Source organism: Brachypodium distachyon, chromosome 1 (assembly GCF_000005505.3).
Source record: "Brachypodium distachyon strain Bd21 chromosome 1, Brachypodium_distachyon_v3.0, whole genome shotgun sequence".
Lineage (NCBI taxonomy): Eukaryota > Viridiplantae > Streptophyta > Magnoliopsida > Poales > Poaceae > Brachypodium > Brachypodium distachyon.
Window position 1 is genome coordinate 8,650,251 of NC_016131.3, and position 21,813 is coordinate 8,672,063.

At 45.0% G+C, this 21,813-nt stretch overlaps 3 protein-coding genes across 4 annotated transcripts; all 3 read right to left on the reverse strand.

The window, feature by feature from the left end:
• Nucleotides 1-239: 239 nt before the first annotated feature.
• Nucleotides 240-7,805, reverse strand: LOC100840471 (protein ETHYLENE-INSENSITIVE 2). Of its 2 annotated transcripts, XM_024456577.1 has the most exons (9): nucleotides 7,515-7,805; nucleotides 7,299-7,374; nucleotides 6,822-7,212; nucleotides 6,409-6,495; nucleotides 6,120-6,233; nucleotides 5,808-6,020; nucleotides 4,407-4,586; nucleotides 1,780-4,293; nucleotides 290-1,093 (listed from the first exon to the last, which is right to left on the reverse strand). In XM_024456577.1, the coding sequence occupies exons 3-9, from the start codon at nucleotides 7,071-7,073 to the stop codon at nucleotides 812-814; spliced, it is 3,642 nt and encodes a 1,213-aa protein (XP_024312345.1). In that variant the 5' UTR covers nucleotides 7,074-7,212; nucleotides 7,299-7,374; nucleotides 7,515-7,805; the 3' UTR covers nucleotides 290-811. The 2 variants fall into 2 exon arrangements, with proteins under 2 accessions (XP_003559538.1, XP_024312345.1); XM_003559490.4 differs by having other exon boundaries at nucleotides 240-1,093; nucleotides 6,822-7,374.
• A 984-nt stretch (nucleotides 7,806-8,789) lies between these two features.
• On the reverse strand, nucleotides 8,790-13,929 carry LOC112268535 (protein ETHYLENE-INSENSITIVE 2-like). The gene is made up of 9 exons (XM_024456578.1): nucleotides 13,619-13,929; nucleotides 13,482-13,492; nucleotides 13,005-13,363; nucleotides 12,607-12,693; nucleotides 12,334-12,447; nucleotides 12,027-12,239; nucleotides 10,575-10,754; nucleotides 9,795-10,456; nucleotides 8,790-9,706 (listed from the first exon to the last, which is right to left on the reverse strand). The coding sequence occupies exons 1-8, from the start codon at nucleotides 13,813-13,815 to the stop codon at nucleotides 9,815-9,817; spliced, it is 1,803 nt and encodes a 600-aa protein (XP_024312346.1). The 5' UTR covers nucleotides 13,816-13,929; the 3' UTR covers nucleotides 8,790-9,706; nucleotides 9,795-9,814.
• An 802-nt stretch (nucleotides 13,930-14,731) lies between these two features.
• Nucleotides 14,732-20,406, reverse strand: LOC100821461 (probable linoleate 9S-lipoxygenase 4). Its single transcript, XM_003560868.4, has 9 exons — nucleotides 20,012-20,406; nucleotides 19,051-19,331; nucleotides 17,512-17,755; nucleotides 17,072-17,425; nucleotides 16,879-16,961; nucleotides 16,669-16,779; nucleotides 16,159-16,466; nucleotides 15,801-16,064; nucleotides 14,732-15,711 (listed from the first exon to the last, which is right to left on the reverse strand). The coding sequence occupies exons 1-9, from the start codon at nucleotides 20,220-20,222 to the stop codon at nucleotides 14,928-14,930; spliced, it is 2,640 nt and encodes an 879-aa protein (XP_003560916.1). The 5' UTR covers nucleotides 20,223-20,406; the 3' UTR covers nucleotides 14,732-14,927.
• Between the last annotated feature and the right edge of the window lie 1,407 nt (nucleotides 20,407-21,813).

A 21,813-nucleotide genomic window follows, 5' to 3' on the forward strand; every position in this document is an offset into this window, starting at 1 on the left:
CTATGTGTAAAAAACATCTACATACATGTAATATTCCGACTGACAGTGATTCCGGCCGGGAGTACTTCCTTTGAGGACCAGTTGTTCAGGAAAAAATAATAGGGACAACTTGGAACCAGAGGCTCTGAAGATGAAGCAATGAAGCGAAGTCATACTGCAGGAACTGACCTGGAAACAGCACGAATAAGACCTGGCTCTGAACTAGCAGAACATACACACAAATGTTGAGCCTAAACAGATGCAAAACAGGAGAAAACATAGCTTGGAAGTTAGAATGTTACCGGAAACAGAAACATTAAGGTTCCCTCCTAACCATCGAAATATCATGCCAAGACTGCATACACATAAGGGGTCAGAAATCAACACGTCACGTCAGGGCTAAAACTTCCTGAATATTCAGTAAGTTCTAGCCGAACAGATGGCAACACTGGAGGTCATTATTCAGCCACAAACGCTACCATATTGCTGCCAAACGAGGATCTTGAGGCACAGTTAATTTTACACTGCCGCTTCAACAAAGTACAACATCTTTTTTGTACATATCTCGCTCCGGAGGAACCGACCACAGTGACCGTTCATCCTTGCCCTCGTAAAACATCACAACTGCATTGTAGAACCTCACACATCACAACTGCATTGTAGAACCTCACACGCAGAACGACATGGGAACGAAGGCCAATGAGCTTCCAGGCAGCAGAAAAACCCAAGGTGCGAGAAGCAGCAGAAAAACCCCAGATACGAGAAGCTGCAAGTAACACCACCTAGAACAGTGCCAACAACCCAACAATAGTAATAATACTCTCAGTGAGAGCTATTTTCTAGCAGGCTGCTTGCTGGAGAGCCTACGCTTGTATCGCTTAAGCACAGAAGCAAGGTTTTCCTTCCCTTTAGGAAAAGCAACATCTCCTGCTACTGTACCGCTTCGACCCTTACGGCCAGAAACGGCTTGCTCCACATCTTCGATCACCTCCAAGATCACAGCTGCAGTGGTGAAGGTGCCAGATATGGGCTTGACAACCAGACATGCTTTCTCAAGGCATGAGCACCTGGCCACGGGTTTCCGTAGCTTGTAAAATGCAGAATTGAGGATCCCCTACGTCAAACAAAGTAACAGAATATCAGACAACTTGGACGCCAAAATATGCTCAATAGTAGTATTCCCTCCGTCAACAAAAGATGTCTCAAGTTTGTCAAAATTTGAATGTATCTAGACATGATAGATACATTCAAATTTAGTAAAAGTTGAGACATCCTTTGTTGGACTGAGGAAGTAGTAAGAGTTTGGCATCTGTATATTCCCCGCAGAAACATCAACTGCCCAACAGAAACTTAATTAGGAACCCCTAGTTCACTGCACTTGTAGAGTTGTAGTCATATTAAATTCCAATGCATACAAAGGCCATACATAGTATGTCCATTAATCAATCGTGTCATGCTACACTCTTTCCGGTAAGTTGACATATGCTCAAATTGATACCTCTAATTAATTTGTATCAAATATTTTACTGGAAACTGAAACTACACCTTAAATGTCAAGATGTTAGAAAGAGCATCTGCTACATAGATGAGCATCTGGTGCCTGGATCCACTTATCAGGATGCGCTTTTTAAGGTGGACTTCTCCCACAATTTAAGCGGTAAGAATATAATCCCCCCGATCCATAATAAGTGTCTCAGATTTAGTACAACTTTGTACTAAGTTAGTACAAAATCTGAGACACTTATTATGGATCGGAGGGAGTAGATTGTAATCTGAAAAGCAACAAGACAAAAGGATCACCTGAAGACGGTTGAGAACGTAGGTATACTTGCCCCAAAGTTCTGGCCTGCTTTCCACAAGGGACAGGTCCAGCACCCGACGGACACACCAGACACCAAAACTAATAACTAGGGAAGCCTGCCAAACACAATTACCACCACAGTTGAGCAGTCCGTGCATGCAATTAGCATCCCTGTCATCTGTGGTTTCTTGCGAAACTCTCACAGCTGCAGCAACTTGGTCAATTAGATTTTCATCACAACCACCATTCTGCCTAAAGAGCCATCCTGAACCTTCCAGTTTCAGGAGCTTCATGATGCAAAATCTGAGAGATTGGAGAAGCTTTGCTTCAGATTCTGTGTAAGAGAAATCATCCTTGATGCCACCTGATCTCTGCTCAGTGTTCACCTTACCCCTATTCAACTCTACACTTGGCGCACTGAATAGTTGTTCAAATGGTTGTTGGGACCAAAGTGATGTTGGGTGTGCATTGGTTATCATACTTGACTGCATAGAGAGGACATCTCTCTGGAACATGGCCGCTGTGTCCACATAGTGTGATCTTTGAGATGCCAGCCTACGTGACTGATCTCCAGGAGCACTGCCCAAATTTGCTTTGGTCAACAGCGAATTTCTGTTGGCAGCAATTATAGCAGATATGTCGGGTGAACTGTGGTACTTCTTTGAGCAAGCAGATGAGACGCCAGTTTCACTCCCATCAGTGGCAGTAGGACTGTAATAGGATCTTTCTATTGTCATTGTACTTAAGCGATTCATTGTTGGGCTTTCCATATAGGTAGAACCAAATGAACCAAGCACATTTCGGCGACGAGCACGCATACCAGAGTCAGCATAGTTAACACCAGCTGATTCAGAAGATATAGGAGGTCGCCGTGGGTCCAGTGGAATGCTGGAAAGTGGACTTCGCCTTGCATTTATGCCTTTTAGGTAGTTTGCTAGCTGATACCCATGAATGGTAGCAGGCTGACGGAACTGGTCAACAGAGTGCACATGAAAATTCGAGTGAAGTTTTGAAATTTTGTCACGAAATGTGCTCCTTGAACTCGGACTGTCTTTGCTTGGTAAATGCATGCTCTGAGACCAGGTTGATGACCCCAAGGCACCCATCTGAAGGCCAAAAGTCAAGTCTGGACTGGAGATTTCCTTATTACGGGATACCGAGTCCCATGAGGTTCGTGATCCTCGCACTGCATCTTTCATGAAAGGGCTCTTGGAAGCTTCAATGTTTTGGCTATCCATTCTCACAGCTGAAATATCTGTTCTTAAGTCCAGTCCAAGCAATAAGTTAAATCGTTCAGCATTAGCTTCTTGCGTAAGCTTACCGTGATAATCAAAAAGATGCCCCCAGAACTCATCAAGAATTGCTGCTAACTGTCTCCTTGCAGCACGGCCCAAACCAGGCAACCTTGGGAGGCTACCGCTGCCAGTGCCAGAATCAGTATCCTCATCCCTGCTCATAGTAAGTGATGGCGGATCATCAGAAGATAAGGAAGACAACTTGCCTCCAGCGGGCTTCCCGAATTTCAGATTATGTGAAGTCTCGTTATCCTTGTCTGTGCAAACATCTGATTCTTTTTCAACATCCTTTTTTGTTGTGCGGTTCATTTTTCTGTTCTCTGCTGTACTTTGTTCTGCTACAGTAGCAGTAGAGACCTTTGGCATTGACTCTGAAAGGTCAACCGTAGCAACTGATTTTATCTCCTCCCAGTTGCCAGACGCTGAGGGATGATCTTCAGGAACAGCCGCTGAATAAGCTGCTGATTGTTGAGTTTCATGATCAGATTCTGCAGTGGATTCAGAACTATTAGCATGTTCCAAAGCTGAATTCCTTGGAATAGCATCAATAGAATACCTCTGAATTTCTTCATGTGCAACATATTCCAGAGAAGTATCTTCTTCATGATGTGTAGTGGCAAATGCTCCTCTCTGAGAGTGCTCAGACAACTCCTGAGTTTCAGCTTCACTACTTGCTGACTTTAGTGGAGTAACAGCCAGGAAGAGTGTAAAAGCAATAGATGCACAAGACATTAGCACTATAACAGTATGTGGGATTACCACGGGGCTTTCAGTGTTCCCTTTCAGGTTGTTTGTCCAGGTGCTATCACCGAACAGAATTTCCGCCACGAAAATGATATTTGTAAACAACATAAGAAGAAACGCAAGGAAGGCTAATATCTCAACATATAAAGATATCCTGTAGTTGCCCATTATTGGCCTTGACGAGGCAATACGGAAAACAGGAATAACAGATGAAGGAAGGATCGTAGCCTGGATTACTGGGGATAGAATGAGTAACTGATATATCCCTTCGGAGCCTGCTACTTTTGCACAATAGATGGTAGGAATCATGGCAAGAACCTTAAGTAGCACATGATGTGCAGAAAGAGACATGTTTGCACCAAAGAAATTCTGTGTAACTACATGGCTAGCAATAACTGATGTCAATGAAATGATATGGCTTGAGAAGAGAAGAACCGCTAACAACACAAGTGGTGCCATGGGACTCGTAAATATCTGCAGAAGACAAGAATCCAGAGAAATTCAGGAAGAAATTCCAACGCACAATTAGAACTCCAAAAGGCATATTCGGAATTTTAAGAATTGGATTGCTGCTTTAGAGCACGAACCTGATTCATTAGCTCTACAGCATCGTGAAATGTGAGGATAGTATTGTTACTAGATTGAACAGATGCTGAACTCATCAGAACATAGTTCACAAGAAAAACCCCAGTAAAGATAAACAATATAGAAAAAAGGTGGTCTTGAAACATGGTGCCAAGGGTTAGAACATGAGATCTTCTCTGAACCTGCATATATGATATCTGAATTAAGAAAAACGATAACTAAAATAAGAAGGAATAAATAGCAAAATTGACTGGTTTGCAAATCATCATGGCATCCATGGAGTAGAAGGTGAAAAGTCTGTCACAACCTGATGTGTTTTACTCCATCAGTTCGTAAATAGATAACATGTTAGAATGTGTCCAGTCTAACTTCTCTAATTTTGACTCATATTATATTAACTAATACTTCCTCCGTTCCATAATTCTTGTCTCAAATTTGCTCAAAAATGGATGTATCTATTTCTAAAAAGCGTCTAGATACATGTAATATTTCGACAAGAATTATGGAACGGAGGGAGTATTATTTAGTTTGGTGATAAACTAGTAAATTATCATAACAACACTAATATCACAATTCAATAAATTCTTACTCACATATATGGAAAAAATGTCAAAATTGAATACCAGAAAACTTTATTAAGAGCGGAGGGATTACAATATTTCTAGACCACTATAACAGAAAATTTTAATTCTTTTGGACTTCCTAATAGCTGAATTAACCACGTAAATGATCTGACTTTTCATGAGCACATGCAATCCTTTCCTGCATGTTTACTTGCAGAGGCAATCGAATTTTAACAAAATCACGGCTTCATCCTAAGATGGGTTGGCAAGTGGCAACTGATCATCCCATGATCTTTTTAGGATGGTGTCATCCCCATTTTTGCTAGTTTCTGTTTATGAGGGATGGAACTGGAATGGATCCATTCGCCCCATTCCTTGAACCAAACACCCCACCCCTAGACCCAAACACCCCATAGCTGATTAGACGATCAGAAAGTTTGCTGAACACTATTTTCTAAAGTATAATGGTAATCCTGGCAAGTACGTAGAATCACACGACATAAATAAAATGCTATGCATACACTACTTGAGATATGCCAGACACAAAGCTAGAAGTCAAGCAATTTAGTCCTTTTTTGGGGATAATTAGCCTGTTTTGGTGATAAACACTTTTTCATTGTCTGACGATAGCATAATCTGTAGCTGAAATTATGCAAAGTCACACTCAAACCAAACAAACCACATTCAACTGCTCCAGATATCAACACAAGTTGCAACATATAAAGCATGTAAGTCATAATGGGATACAAGCTTCACACAGCTGGTGCAACTCCAAATGTAAATCCAAATACACCATATGACAATTTTAACTAGGAATTAACAAGAGACACTGGGAAATACCTGAACAACTGAGGAATGAATATAGAAATTTTGCACTATTATGTTTGCACCCATAAGTGCCATGAGTGAGTAAGCACTTTCACCACTCAACTTGGGGAACATCACATTCACATGGAGAGGAATTTCTGGTTGACTGATTAGTAAACCAAGCACAAAACAAAGAATCGTAAAGCCTGCTATGCAGGCATTTAACGTTCCAGCCATCCTCTTGTCCTAGAATGAGCCAAAGCAGGATACCAAAAGCACATAGGATCAGGAGTTAGAGCAAGTTCTTTGTGATGTAGTAGTTCCAGGGTTAATGTTAAAACTTACCCGAGGGGAAAGAATATATGGTAGCAGATTAACTACAACACATGCAAAAATAATGCCAGTGATAAGATCATCGTGTTCAAATAGAAGGTTGAATCCAACTGCTATCCCTGAAATCTGAAACAGCCACAGTATTAAATGTTCAGAAATAAGAAGTTTGGAACTACTCACAAGTCACAACATAATGAATACTCCACGAGTCAACGTATACAATACACTTAACATGGACAAATAGATATTCAAGAATGAAGCATTGGCAGAAAATAGATTTGTCTGAACGGTGTACACATACCATGGTTAGTTCTGAAGTAAATAGAGACAATCCTGCCTGGAGACCGAGACCGACACATATAAACTGACTGTACTCCTGGCGGCAGATCTTGAAATACACGTACACATATAACAAAATAAGAAGTTAACAACTCCGCAGGTGGTCGATGTAACTGAAAGATATAGAACATACAAAGGAGTATATATCTTCCAAAAGGAAAAGCATCAAAAGGTAACAGTTTATTACCACGTTAGGATGTTGACATGCTAAAAAGGGTTGCTTATTTTCCTACAATCTATATATAACTTTGTTTGGTCCTATCCAAATAACAAACCAGAGTGTTCCGATGAGAAAAAAAAGGATGCAGATCTAGACCTAACGATACCAGAGGATGCCTGACAGCTATAAAAAGAAAGAACTCATGAATTTGGTACCTCTGCGAGATTCTTGGCGGTGAACATGCCGATACAAATGGACATATACTGATATAGAACGGCCGAGAAATTGAAAAGCAGCACCAGTAGCACGAGATCATACCCAAACCGAGCCCCCGCATCGAGCGTCGCCACCCACTTCCCAAGATCGATATACCCTACAGAAATCAGCAGCGCAGGTCCAAGGGTACGAGAAAGATGATGCCGGTCATCTCCAGCAGCCAGTGACTCTATACCATGCACAGCTTCCATGGCACCGCAAGAAAAGGTGACGAGCAGAATACCACTGTTTTGAATCCTCGGTACTGGACTAAATGCCCAGCTGTTTATCCAATTCACGCCCTTTGAACAATCCCGTTATGAACTTAGGATATAATAATCAGTCCCTTTTCTGGATTAACAAATGATCCAAATTAGTTCATTCAAAGTACCCAGAGCTGGAGAACACATTACACAGCACCAGAGGCGGGCATTAACATTGAACCAAGGTCGTTTTCCGGGAAAAAGAGTTGCTATCAATACTCCACCGTGCAGCAAGCAAATTCGGGACAAACTGGACGGGAAAAAAAATGAATTGAATTAGCTAGACTCCTGACATCATCAAGGCAAAGACGAGAACGGAACTCACAGAGCAATGCAATCGAGTCAGTGCTCGTCACCAGCAAAAGCAATCGAGCAAGTTCAGATGGATACCTCAGTTCCTCACCCACCGCCAGTCCAGCAGAGGGGGAAGACCTACTTCGAGCTGCTGTGCTTCGGCGGGACCGTGGGAGGATGCCCAGGGGAGCGTGTTGCGCTGGGAGGGTTCGAGGCAGATGGTGTGGGAATCTGAGACGAGTAGGGAAGCCGGGGAGGAAGTAGGTATAGGCAATGCGTTGATCGGTGGCCGCGCCGCCGCCCTCGCCGAGGGAGCAAAGGGCCAAAACGGAAGGAGGAACACGATAAGGGCTCCACGCTGGAGAGTGGGGATGCTTCCACAGTTTGCCGCTAGAATGAGAATCTTTTTTTTTTTAGAATGAGAATCTGTGAAGTGTCGCCTTCACGTTCATGAGAAAACTGATCCATTCTTTTCATGAAAACGTGCGATCCTTTTAGAAAGCTCTGTTGAGCAGGTGTCCGTCCTGCACGAGCACTCGCGGCAGCGATATCCACGTGGAGGCTAGAGACCTTCGCTCCTTTTACACAGCAAGGACGATCTTTTGTTTTCGCCATCTGTTCAGCCTCTTCATCTCTGGCTGACAAGTTCACGGGCGTGCCGCGTACATCATCGGCATACATGAGATGAAGGACTCCAGATTTTTTTTCACAAACAGACATATACTAGTCCCTCTTATATCTATAGTAAGGCAGAGAAAATACAGAAAATAAACTGTCCATATTTATTTCGGGATATACCATAAAAAACTCTAGTGTACTGCATTAATTGTTTCAAATCTCATTTGATTGCATTATTTATCCAGAGTCGCCAGATGGACACAATAAGGAAGTGGATGACAACATGGCTTCACTCCCTCATGCCCGTGCGGACTCACAAATTGGCAATCTTTTAGGCATCATCATTTAGGTACAGAATTTTAAAATTCATTTTGGATTTTCAAAAACCAATTTGTTTGGTTGGCACGGGTCTCAAGAAATCAATCTCAAATTTCATGGAATCACCTACAACTAGCCTAATTCCTCTTTAAAAACCGTCATTTCTCTATGAATTGTCTCTCATTTTACAAATCATGTGATAAACTAACATGATTTTTGAATTCCAAATTCAAATTCAACCAAATGAAATTCTATCAAAAATTGGTAGAAATGAAATGAAAGGATGGATGCAGGATGCCAACCGTTGTTGTTGGTAGTTATCCAAGTTTATGCTCCTGAGTGTGAATTTGGAGGATCATCACGAAATATTCCACAAAAACTTGCGTGAATCGCACTTATTCAGCCGATTGGCAGAGTAGAATGGTAGTTCTATCCTTTTTAAACAAATACTACCTCGTCGGATGGAGGGAGTATGTCATAGTGTACCCATCTATATTAGGTAGTTCACTGTAAAATTACAACATTCAAATTTACAATGCTGCTTCAGCAAATTACAGAATTTAGTACTCCTTCCGATACATAAAAGTATCTTCCATTTTACACTAAGTACAAATTTTGTACTAAGTAGGCGACATTTTTTTTATGGATTGTCAAGGTTTTGGACATCTCGCTGTTCAGGCAACCACGGTGATCATGAAGCAGACGAACACAAGATTTGATAAGCAGCAAATGGCACCCCCTAAAGCTGACCCATGAACCCTACAAACTAACAAAAAGATGCTCAGTGACAGCTATTTTCCTGCAGGTGGCTTGCTCGACAGACGACAGTACCGCACAAGCTTGGAATCCTCAATGTTTTGCTTAGAAGTCCAGTCCAACAAAAAAGTTGAACCATTCAGCATTAGCTTCTTGTGTAAGATTACCGTGATAATCAAGAAGATGCCCTGAGAACTCATCCAGAATTGCTGCTAAATGTGTCCTTGCAGCACAGTCAACACCAGTCAACCTTGAGAGGCTCAGGCTACCATTGCCATTGCAGCATGAGTGCCTTTAGGCTATGATTGCTATTGCCAGCATCGATATCTCTCGTAGTAAGGGATGGTTGACAATTGGAAGATAAAGAGGGCACCTTACCTCCAGTGGGCTTCTTGAATGCCAAAACTCATGATCTTCATTTTGATGTTCTGCGGTACTTTGCTCTACTACTATGGCAGTAGCGACCTTTGTTGTTGAATCTCCAAAGTCAACCCCAGCAACTGATTTTGACCCTCTCACGGTTGCTAGACATTAAAGGGTGAGCATCGGAATGGCGTCTGTATAAGCAGTTGATTGTTGAGTGTCACGATCAGATTCTGCAATGGTTTCAGAATTGTCAGTCTGCGCTCCTAAGATGATTTCTAATGACTTTTCAATGGATCTCTTGGAACAGCACAAGAATACCTTTGAATTCTTCACGTGAATCATATTCCGTTATCTTTTCTTTGATGAGTAGTGTCCAATGCTTCTCTTTCACTCTGAGCGTGCGTAGATAACTCCTGAGTTTCAGCTTCACTACTTGCTGACTTTAGTGGAGTAACAGCCAGAAAGAGTGTAAAAGCAATACATGCACAGGATGTTAGGACTATAACAGCATGTGGAAATACCACAGGGCTTTCTGTGTTCCCTTTCAGGTTGTTTGTCCAGATGCTGTCACCGAACAGGACTTCCGCTAGGAAAATGATATTTGTAAACAACGTAAGAAGAAATGAGAGAAAGGCTAATATTTCAACATGTAAAGATATCCTGTAGTTGTCCATTATTGGCCTTGATGAGGCAACACGGAAAACAGGAATAACAGACGAAGGAAGGAGCATAGCTTGGATTACTGGACATAAAATGAGTAACTGGTATATCCCTTCAGAGCCTGCAACTTTTGCGCAATAGATGGTTGGAATAATGGCAATGACTTTAAGTAGCACATGATGTGCAGTAAGAGACAGGTGTACACCAAAGAAATTCTCTGTAACCACATGGCTACCAATAACAGATGTCAATGAGATGATGTGGCTCGAAAAGAGAAGAATCGCTAACAACGCAACTGGTGCCATGGGACTTGTAAACATCTGCAGAAGACGAGAATCCAGAGAAATTCAGCAAGAAATTTCAATGTGAAATAAGAACTTCAAAAGGCATTATAATTTTAAGAGTGTGATTGCTGATGTAGAAGCTGAACGCACAAACCTGATTCATTAGCTCTACAACATCGTGGAATGTGAGGATCGTGTTGTTACTAGATTCAACCGCTGCCGAGCTCAACAGAAGATAGTTCACAAGGAAAACCCCAGTAAAGACAAATAATATAGAAAAGAGGTGGTCATGAAACAAGGCACCAAGGGTAAGAACATGAGATCTTCTCTGAACCTGCACATATGCTTAAAATGAAATAATAACATAAATAAACCGGAGTAAATAGCAAAATGGACTGGTTTGTACTCCCTCTGATCCTAAATTCTTGACTCAAATTTGCTTAATATGGATGTATCTATTCTTAAAAAGCATCTAGATACATGTAATATTTCGACAACAATTTAGGATCGGAGGGAGTAATCAACATGGCAGCCATGAAGTAGGAAGTGAAATCTACAGTCCCACTGCCTGATATGTTTACAATATTTCTAAACCACCATAACCTAAATTTGTAATGGGTTTTCCAGACTTCCTGATAGTTGAATTAACCACGTAAAAGGGACAAAATTGTAAGTGCTGGTTTTGCTACGACTATTAAATTACTAAACATTCAACATGATTGTTCATGAACACATGCAATCACATTTTATGCATGTTCTATTGCAGACACTATCTTACAATCTTGGAAAAAACACCACATTCTTCATCCTAAGATGGATTAGGTCATCTTGTCAACAACTGATCATTCCATGATCTTTTCAGGTCGAACCCATCCTCATTTCTATTAGTTTGTGCTTATGAGGAATTAAACTGTAAAAGACCCAGCCACCCTATTCCTTGAACCAAACACCCCAGAAGTGATTGGACGTATATTTGAACACTGTCACTATGGTACTAGATGCTTATGAGTTGATACAAAGTTTTTTATTTCATTGCATCGGTTGTTTAACCATTATCAGTCCCTGACTTTGTGCAAAATAAAAAGTATACCAAAATATACATCCATCGAATCTACTAACTGAAAGATCGTGATAGGTGACCACTACATAGGATGCATGACAATTGTGGTAATTTCTTTGCAGCTTAAAGGTAAAATCGGTGAGGGTGAAGGACTGCCACTCAATCAGATCTTTATAAGAGAAAATTCTGGCAGCCTGGCAGGTAGGACCACACAAAAGAAAAGAAAATATATGTCTAAGCTACTTGAGATATGACACCCAACACAAGCACAAAGCCAGAAGTCCAGCAATTTAGCCCTTCTTGGGATAGTTACACCTTTGGGTGATAAACAATTTTTTTCTTTAGCGCTGTTGATAGCGCTGAAACTATGGAATGTCACAGAAACCATGCAGACCACACTTAATTGAACCACCACAATTTGCAATATATAGCCACATGTAACTCATATGAGAGACAAGTTTGACACAGCTGGTGCACCTCCAAATGTAAATCCAAATACACTATAGATAACAATAATTACGTGTGGGCATGAGACACTGGATATACCTGAACAACTGATGAATGAACATAAAAATTGTGTACTATTATGTTTGCACCCATAAGTGCCATGAGTGAGTAAGCACTTTCACCACTCAACTTGGGGAACATCACATTCACATGAAGAGGAATTTCTGGTTGACTGACTAATAAACCAAGCACAAAACAAAGAACTGCAAAGCCTGCTATGCAGGCATTTAACGTTCCAGCCATTCTCTTGTCCTAGAATGAGCAGAAGATATCAAAAGCATATAGGGTCTTAAGAGGAGTTAGAGCAAGTTAAACGATAGTAGTTCCAGGGTTGACATAAACTTACCCGAGAGGAGAGAATATATGGTAGCAGATTAATTACAACGCTTGCAAAAATAACGGCTGAGATAAGATCGTCGTGTTCAAATACAATGTTGAATCCAACTGCTATGCCTGCAATCTGGCAGAACCAAAATATTAAAGGTTCAGATATCAGAATTTAGAAACTACTAACAAGGTAATGAATTCTCTCGACAAGTAATCGTGTATGATACACATAACATGGACAAATAGATATTCCAGAATGAAGCATTGACAGAAAACAGATCTGTAAACATACCATAGTAAGTTCTGAAGCAAACAAAGACAATGCTGCCTGGACACCAAGACCGACACGTATGAACTGACTGTACTCCTGGCGGCAAATCTTGAAAATCATGTAAAAGTATTACTATTAAGAAGTTAACAACTCCGAAGATGGTGTGGATGCATAACTCAAAATAGTAGAAAATACAAAGGAAGATCTTCGAAAAACGACTTGAGCACTAAGAGGTCACAGTTTCTTGGCGCGTCGGTGTGTTTGACATTCTCAAAATAGGGATTGCCTTTTTCCCTACAATTTATGTATTTTTATTTGGTATACCAAATAAGACACCACTGTTTCGCTGAGAGTAAGGATGCAGCAGATATGCACCAAGGCTAAACCTGAACAGCAAGAAAGAACTCAGGAGTTGGTACCTCTGCAAGATTCTTCCCGGTGACCATGCCGATACAAATGGACATATACTGATACAGAATGGCCGAGAAATTGAAAAGCAGCACCAGTAGCACAAGATCATACCCGAACCGAGCCCCGGCATCGACCGTCGCCACCCACTTCCCAAGGTCAATATACCCGACCGAAATCAGCAGCGCCGGCCCAAGGGTCCGGGAAATATGGCGCCCGCCATCTCCAGCAGCCAGTAACTCTATGCCACCTTGCACAGCTTCCATGGCGCTCCAATAAAGGTTATGGACAGAAATATCTCTATGACTCGACAGTCCTGTACTGAACCAACTGCCCAGCTGTTTTACCGGATCGACGCCCTTTGAACACTCTGGTTATAATAATCCAATCAGTCAGTCCTGTTTCTCAAGAGCACTCGAACTACCCAATGCTGGTGGATAGTGGATATATCCCAGACCACAGCACCAAAGTTTACTAGAACTCCTTACCGCGTAACAAACTGGAAGGATCGGAGCATCCAATCCCAGAAAGAAATATTTGAACGGATTTGAATTAGATTCCTCACATCAAGGCAAATACGATAACGGAAATCCTAGAACACTGCAAGAGATCTAGTGCTCCTCACCCGCGAAAGCAATCGACGAAGTTCAGATGGATGACTGCTCCACGCCCGTGTGCTTCGGTGTGAGGGTGCCCGGAGGCGTATTTGGGGGAGAGGGTTCGGAGGTGATGGCGTGGCAACTGGCAATCCGAGGCGAGCGGGAAGCCGGGGGTGGCATCGCCGCCGCCCACGCCGAGGGAGGGTGGCCGCCTGGCAGGCATGAATCCAAAAATTAACTCGCTAGAGCGGATAAGAGGCTAGAGCGGCACGCTGGTGCGGCGAATCTGGAAACCGGAACAAAACTTTGTCGGGCCGCTTCTACAGTTTGCGGCTGAATCTGGGAAATCTCGCCGTTATGTTGCGGACTATATGGCGGACTGATCCAAATATCATCGGAAACGCCATTTTGTGCCCATTTGTCCAATTTTTTATTTAAGTTTTTTAGGCAATCACCGAAGTAAAGATACGCCATCTAAATTCATTACCCGAAAGAGATAGTTTATGGAAATAAGATGCAGTCACGCCACGCACTGAAAGCTGCTTACCGATCCGGTTTTGAAATTAAAAAAAAGGAATAATCAAATAGTAAGACCTAAAACTGGTGCACTGAAATACTACAGCTGTATTGTAATATAGGGTCTTCAAAAAAAAATGGTGCACTGACGAAAAATTACCAAGTCGAAAATACAAACTAGAGGTCTGCCACTGCCACCATAGAAACAATCTCCCACATAGCACATTAAAAGTGCCTCCCTTGCGTTATCAAAGAACATGTGTACACATGCTCGCCGCCTTTGCTGATACTAGCTTGTGTCCCTTGCTCATTACTCTCGTCATTTGGTCACGAGTCTCACGACACGCTGGTTTCTTCTTGCGGTAAATTCCTTCTTCTTTTAGAGTGGTCACTGCTCGTTCTTGGACTTTTTTTTGACTGAAAGCTCGTTCTTGGACTTGGCACTGAAGTACAGCAACACAGCGATTGAATCCGGGGTAAGGATTATCTTTAAAATCCGGATAGCCCACCCATATTGCAGTTAAGAGTGCATTTGTTCTTCCCCGGAAAACTTATAAACTACGCACCACGGGGAGAGAACCGGTCCAAAGATGACGTATGTGCAAACTGCGAAGGACATGGTGTTTCAGGAAATGCAAACTATACCACTCTTTTATTTCCGGAGATGAAAAATACAGAGAAGACTAACTTATTCGTTCCTCACTCTCATCATCACCCCCCTAATCCCTGAACAATTAATTACCGCAACGACACGACAATCAATGAAAGAAACACAATGCACTGTGCGAGACACAGACCGACGACGCAGACACTACGCGATCAAATGGAGATGCTGTTGGGGATGCCCATGGCCGTGAGCCCCACGCCTTTCTCGCCGGTGACGTCCGACGTGTTGGGGTACAGCAGCATGTAAGGCATCTTCACCGGCCCGTTCCGGTTCTTGAGCGACGGGTTGCCGTTCATCTCCGTGATCCGCTTCTCGATCTCGATAAGCCGGCTGCCGAACCTCTTGAACGCCTCCAGCGCCTTGGCGTCCGACGTCCACTCCGGTGTGTCACGTTGCCCGAGGTACACCTCGTCAGAGGAGTGCTTTGACAGGATCTCGATGAGCGTGATGCCAAGGATGGTCTGGAACTGGCTGGTGATGGTGTGGATGAACACCTTGTCGGCCTCCTTCCCGCCGCGCTCCAGCTGTGCATACTCCTTCATGCCGGGCTCCGGCATCGGCCGCCGGCTCACGGTAGGCCGGTTGGGGAGGTACCCGGCGTATGGGTACTGCCCGAAGTTGACCGCTGCATGCAGCGCTGACGCCACCCAGATGATGGTGGTGCACATCTTGGCCAGCTCCTGGACGGTATCCATCTTGGGCCACCAGTCTGCGTCCTTGAGATCACCGTGCCCGACCTCACGCACCTCCTTCCACCACTTCTGCAGCTCCTCGTCGCTCCGGAGCACACCATCGTTGGGGTAGTAGATGGTGAGGTACTCCTTCACCCATGTCTCGATAGCCCACCAGATCACCAGTCCATCCACGGCGTACGGGTAGTCCTTGATCAGCAGCCGGACATTGTATGGGCTCGACGGGTCTGGCACAGCGACACCTCTGCATCACAAGCAAGTAAAATCCACATTTAGTCGAATATTTCAGTAACAAACCCGCATTCTGATCATACTTTGATCTTTTGTTTTTACCTCTTTACGAGATCGGCGGGGAGGCCCTGTTCAGTGAGCTTCCAGTCCTTGTACACGACAGAAGACATCTCCAGCGCGTACTTCCCAGGGAACACAGTCAGCTCAAAGATGCCACCGGCATTGATGAGGGTCTGCCGCGCCAGGGCGTTGATGTTCATTGTGTCGCGGTAGTGCGGACTCAGCAGCTTATGCACGGGGTGAACTACGCTGAGCTGTCGGTTCGTCGCGATCACAAACGGCTCGATCACTGCATGTGTGTTCAACCTGGATAGCCACTCAAAGGCTTAGTGCTTTGCTGTGAAGGGTGCACTTATTTTTTCATAGAAAATGAAACATGGTGGTGTTGATGTTGCCATACCAGTGGCTGATCAGCTGGTGCCAAGCGGAATCATTGACGCACGCATAGGCCTTGGCAAGCTGCCAGATTTGGCTTTCAACACCTTCAACAGCTGGAGTGTACACCTTGCTCTCTGCACCATGTTGCTGCCCGTCAGGGTGCGGCAGGCTCAGCTCAATGGCCAAGGGCTTCAGCGTGCCATCGGCCTTCAGGAACAGCAGGGTCCTGGAAGCATAGATAAAGTTGCCTTCCAATTTGTTGATGCGGTCAAGGAACGGCATAAAGTTATCATGGTGATCTAGAATGAAGAGCCTGTTGCTCTCTAACGCCTGCAAAACAAAACAAAGGGTTGTTAGGGTAATAGATCTCATAAGAATATTCGGTTCTTATACACTAACAACTTGCAGTATAAATGGATTGATCGCGTAGTTATCGAGTCTATTAGACTTCCATAAATTCATGCAGCTCAATCTTTTTTTTACTTTTGACCAATGAGGAACAACTACATTTAACTGCTATGATGCAACGAACCTTTTTAATTGAGAGGCCATCTTCAAGGTTATGCTGAATATGATCTTCAGTGATTTTGCTGGTATGGTCCCCATACACACTGTGATCCAGGGTACTTCTTGCAGGGAACTCCTGTGATGCGATCATGAAAGAGAAAAAGAATCAGGAATGCTCGCTCGATTATGAGGAAATGTATCATCTGGATCATCACTTAAATGTTGAGGCACTAACCGTCAGACGTCTGATGCAAACCGGATTAACTCCTGCGAGCATTTCTCGTGCAAACTCCTCATCTGTCCTCCAAGCAGACCTATCTGGAACATAACAAAATAAAGTTTAACAAATATAGAAAATAAACACGCAAAAAAAAGGTAGTCACATTGACCAGGTATGACTATGTGATGTCATACACACAGCTGATTACCTGACTTGACAACATGTGGAAAGGGCAAGTTGAGAAAATCGTCACCAGCGACTGGTAAAATACTTTTAATAAAATCAAAGGGAATTTTCTTCTTGATCTCTGCTAGAGCTGGGCTATGTGGCACTTCTAGAAGACCATCGTAGAGATTCATGATGTCTTGAAAGGAATCAAACTCCTTCGGTGTCGTATCGACATAGGTCCTTATAATCGGAACAACAGCCTCCGTTATGGCCTTGAGAGAGTACCCAAGGAAGTCAGACAACTTGAGATGCCCAAAGCGCTCATCGCGTGGGACGTAAATGTTCAGCGCCTTCTTCAGGTTCAACAGAGGAAGCCTGCTCTCTGATTTCGGATCTGGTGAAAAGAAAAATCAACAATCTGAGTCCAACTGCAAGGTGCCATGATTCTGAGTAGATGAAAATATAATGAAGTGAACTTACCTGTTTTTGTCGGCCGTCGGCCGGTTCTACCACGACGGGGGTAAGGGTGTTCTTGGCTGCCACCGAGCATCGGCCGTACATGGTCCTCACCCTTGTCTGGTTCCCCGAGGTCATTGTAGTAGTCATAGCGGTACACACGGTCATGCTCCTCATATGGTCCAGCTTTACTGTCGCCACGGAGATTTCTGAGTTCATCTTGTCGGTATTGTACCAAAAGTACAGGCATTTTGCTGGGCAGATAGGTCTGGAAAATAGCAAGAAAATGAGTTCACACATAAATAAAAAGAAATACTCCGTAGTAGTTCTATTCCGCCAACAAAACACAGGTATGATGGTGCTGATAGATTAAAAACGGGAGAACCAATTAACCAGCGAGAAATAGATAATTCAGACTGGCCCTTTGTGATTTATTTCTCAAAACGGGTTTGTATTTCTGTATACTATTCCTCTGATCACCAGGATAACAGTTAAATATAGTTGTTCCTTTGTAATTAAACAATAAAAGAGTTGCCTTCTTGCCTTTTGAGATCATGCGGTCATGCCAAGGGGTGAGTGATTCTTCTGAAAAAGCTTATTGAAACAGCAAGCTGACAACACTTCCAAGTCGGGCAGTCAGTAGGTAGTTGGTGACCATGCATGCATGGCAGGCACCGTGCTATTATATATACTCACTAAATCAGAGCAAGTATCATGATCTTCACTAATTTAATCATTTTGAATGGATGAGCCAAGCCAAATGTTTTACTAGCTGCAGGCAATCAAAGGGCAGAAGTTCTCGAAATGGATCTAACCAGAGCTTACTTTTCCAGGCATGTGAAGTTGGTACGATATGAATACCAGATCGGTCGCAGGATCAATCGAACGGTACACAGATTTTTTTTTTTTTGCAAGACTAATGCGGTCATGCGGATGCCACACATATGGATTACAACTTACAATTAAGCAGGTACTCCGACCAATTTATCTTGCAATGCCTTAAAAACACACCTGCTTCAACCCTTCTATGTGGCATTGACCTTTTGTTTTCACTACAGTTTTCTCACAAAACATTATCGACACCATGAAAGGTCATCCGTTGACTTGACTGGAAGATAACGCCCAGCAACAGCAACTTGACAGCCAAGGTGGATCTTACCCAGTATAGTAAAATTTAAAATGCAAGTTGCTTGTCTGTAGCAACCCATAATTTGGCATGTTTTCTTGTACCCGTTTCCAGTGAGTTGTACAGGGTGGTGGGAAATCGGCTGCTCAGCTCAGTACAGCCTGGGCAAGATAAGGAGAATCGATTCTAGTTCTACCTCTACACGACTTGCTTTCGGAGACCACGTCTACCATTAGCATCTACTGGGTACAACTAACACGATACCTAATCCATTCAGCAGTTTTTAAATGAGAAAGAAAAGCTGCCTAAGAACCAATCCAACCATAGTCCATAACAATATCTTACGAATAATTTTATCAGACGTTTTTGTTTTATGTGCGTGGAAATGAGAACCAATTTGTACGGAGGGCTTTTGATGGGGGCGGCAGCGGACTCACATCGTTGGCGAAGAAGACGCGGTCGCCGGCGGCGGGGTAGATCCAGGAGTTGGCGACGAAGACGACGGTGCCCCGGCCGGGGACGCCCTCGAGGGTGAGCGTCTTGAGGAGGAACTCGGAGCGGTTGGTGTTCCGGACGATGACGGCGCCGGGGATCCCCTGGGAGTCGTCCCACTCGAACGCCACCCGGAAAACCGACTCACCCGCCGCCGTCGACTTCATCGTCACCACTAGCTCCTCCAGGTGGGCCGCCTTCCCCACCTTCCCCCTTTCTCCATTGTCTGCGCGCAATCATCACAAAACAACACAGTATAAGAGAAAGCGAGAGGGGAAATGAATGGACCCGGCGGAATGAGATGCTTCGATCTGTCGAGTTAATTTGGCTGTCCTTTTCGTTTCAGTTGAGATAAATCTTCGATTAATTAGAAAATCTTCGATTAACACTACCGCGAAAGTGATAGTAGCGGCTGCTAGCTTGGGGAGGGACGTGTCTTGACACGCGGCCATTGACCGCAGTGCCGTCGTGTACCTCCTTCTCACCAGTCCCCGGTAGCATTGAATGCTGAACCAAAGCATTGCACCGCCCTGCACGCTCCTGCCACGGCAACCTAGGCCTAACCAATGGGTTCATGACAATAAACGAGGCTCCAGCCAAGCGAATACTGGCTCTCGCGGATCGCGAGTTCAAACTTCAAACATCCACAGAGGACACATACGGGCTCTCAACTACTCCTGTAGAAACGAGCACCGGAAGTCTAGAACACGGAAATGAGAGAAACGAATCGGTCGACAGATTTGCTGCGAGAAGAGTCGCCGAGAAGGAAACTGCAACGCACGGTACGGGGCGCCGGCAGTTACACGCTTAGACGGCGGGCGTGCGTTTCGCCGCCGCGCTCACCGAGCGATTCGATGCAGGAGTAGGAAGAGGAGGGAAGAGAGAGGGGCCGCGGTCGGTGCTTACTGGGGTCGGCGGCGGTGGCGCTGACGAGGTGGAAGGCGACGCCGTCTTCGCAGCCGAGGATCTTATGGACGCCGTCGAGGAGGGAGGCGTGGAAGTCGCCCAGGTCCAGCACGTCCTTCTTCACCAGCACCGCCGTGCCCCGGATCCTCCCTTCCTTCCACGCCTCCTTGTTCTTCCCCGTCACCTTGTCCCATAACCCGTGCAGCAGCATCTCCGATGATCCCTCTCTCCTCGCACGAGCTCCGCTCAGGAAAAAGGGACCAGGGGGGAGACGGAACTGGCAGGTGTCTATGCTAGTGTGGCAAAAGGCGAGGGAGTGGCCTATTTCAGCAGCGACGCCGCGCGAGGATTTATAGCGCTGGCATCTGATTCCGACGGGCGATATTATTGCCACCACCAACCCGTATAGCATAGCGGCGGTGTCAAGGATGAACAGGAACAGGAGGGAAGACTTGACGCGGTGCAAAAAAATGGGGGTCAATCTTCTGGGTATGGAGCCGGATGGCGGCGTGGTCTGGCTGGGTCCCCGCTCCGGGTGGTTTCCTTCTGCCAGATCCCAGCGCGTCACCTCGCCAGTTTATGCTTAACTGTTGCTCTCTTTCTAAAAAAAAAAAAACTGTTGCTCTCGGGGAGCCGTCTTGTGAGGCTGGCAAAGCGTGTGCGCGGCATACTAGTCACAAAGTCAGTATCGCGTCCAGACTCGGCTCCGGCGACGTTACGCTACGGCCTTCTACGGGTTGAGAACGACGCGCTGGGCAGATGGTAGCGGAGCTGACTGCCCAGAAGGGCAAGAAAGAGACCATGGAGAGAAAAGGTCCGGGTCGTTTGGCCTAAACGGGTGCTTAAACTCATCGCATTTTACAGAACACCGGTTCAAGTTTGAAGGACCAAAAGTAACATCCCACCCATGTCATTCTCACGGCGAAATAACTGCATCGTGGTGGTAGTGCGGTACGTACAAAAGACGTTGCTCGTTGAATCCCACCACAAGACCATGCAGGCCGGTGCTCCTGGCTTTGCCCAATACAGCAGCTTATGGCGCATAGACGCATACTACCCTGTTAAAAATGACCACAATCTTTGCTACTGTAAACACATAGTTTACCCATGGTTCACCACAGCGAACGGAAAAAAAACGATCCAGCACGTTCCTCTTCGTCCACGCTACTGCCTCCTCTCATCTCCCTCTCCCTTCGTCCTCCGCCGCCGGCGTCCGCCCGGCCGCCTCCTCCCCGCGCCGCTTACTCCCGCAGCCGCTGCTCCCCCGGATCCATCGCCCTTACTCCTCCGCCGCTGGCGTCCTCCCGTCAGCCCCCCCGCGCCGCCTCTTCCCATAGCCGCTGCTCCGTAGGATCCCACGCTGGTGAATTCGGAGCCTCCGCCGCTGCACTTGTGGAGGGGATGAAACGGGCAGATGGAGGGGCGGTCGCCACGCGCGCGTCTCTCCTCCAGCAAGGCGGCGGCTTCCTCTGCTTCGGCACGGCGGCGGCCTAGCGATGGCGATTCAGGCGAGGCGCTGGTCCCGTGCGAGGGCGGTTCCGGCAACTTGCATCGAGCGTGGAATGGGCGGTTGCAAGTTCGTGCGTGTGCACGACCTCGGTCAGCTATTGGCAGCCCCGTAGAGTGGAAGTCTGGAACCGCCCCACTTCCCCCACTTCCGGTGTTTAAATTCCTTCCGCGGCTAAAAAAAAGGCCAGATACGAGCTCTGCAGATCAGTCTCCTCTCCGCCGCTCTCCTCTTCCTTGCTCTCCTCTCTTCCGACATTGGTGGTAATTGAAAATTTCTACAGTTTCTCCTCCGT

Excerpts from the sequence above, each read along its gene's own strand:
- LOC112268535 (XM_024456578.1), bottom strand. The coding sequence starts at position 13,815 with ATGCCTGCCAGGCGGCCACCCTCCCTCGGCGTGGGCGGCGGCGATGCC. Across the intron at positions 12,694-13,004 it reads CCGGGAAGAATCTTGCAGAG|ATTTGCCGCCAGGAGTACAG; the intron begins GTACCAACTCCT and ends ATGATTTTCAAG. Across the intron at positions 12,240-12,333 it reads CATATATTCTCTCCTCTCGG|GACAAGAGAATGGCTGGAAC; the intron begins GTAAGTTTATGT and ends TGCTCATTCTAG.
- LOC100840471 (XM_003559490.4), bottom strand. The coding sequence starts at position 7,073 with ATGGAAGCTGTGCATGGTATAGAGTCACTGGCTGCTGGAGATGACCGG. Across the intron at positions 6,021-6,119 it reads CATATATTCTTTCCCCTCGG|GACAAGAGGATGGCTGGAAC; the intron begins GTAAGTTTTAAC and ends GGCTCATTCTAG. Across the intron at positions 1,094-1,779 it reads ACGTTCTCAACCGTCTTCAG|GGGATCCTCAATTCTGCATT; the intron begins GTGATCCTTTTG and ends TGTTTGACGTAG.
- LOC100821461 (XM_003560868.4), bottom strand. The coding sequence starts at position 20,222 with ATGCTGCTGCACGGGTTATGGGACAAGGTGACGGGGAAGAACAAGGAG. Across the intron at positions 16,962-17,071 it reads TCCACATGTTGTCAAGTCAG|ATAGGTCTGCTTGGAGGACA; the intron begins GTAATCAGCTGT and ends GTTATGTTCCAG. Across the intron at positions 15,712-15,800 it reads CCCGCCGATCTCGTAAAGAG|AGGTGTCGCTGTGCCAGACC; the intron begins GTAAAAACAAAA and ends CTTGTGATGCAG.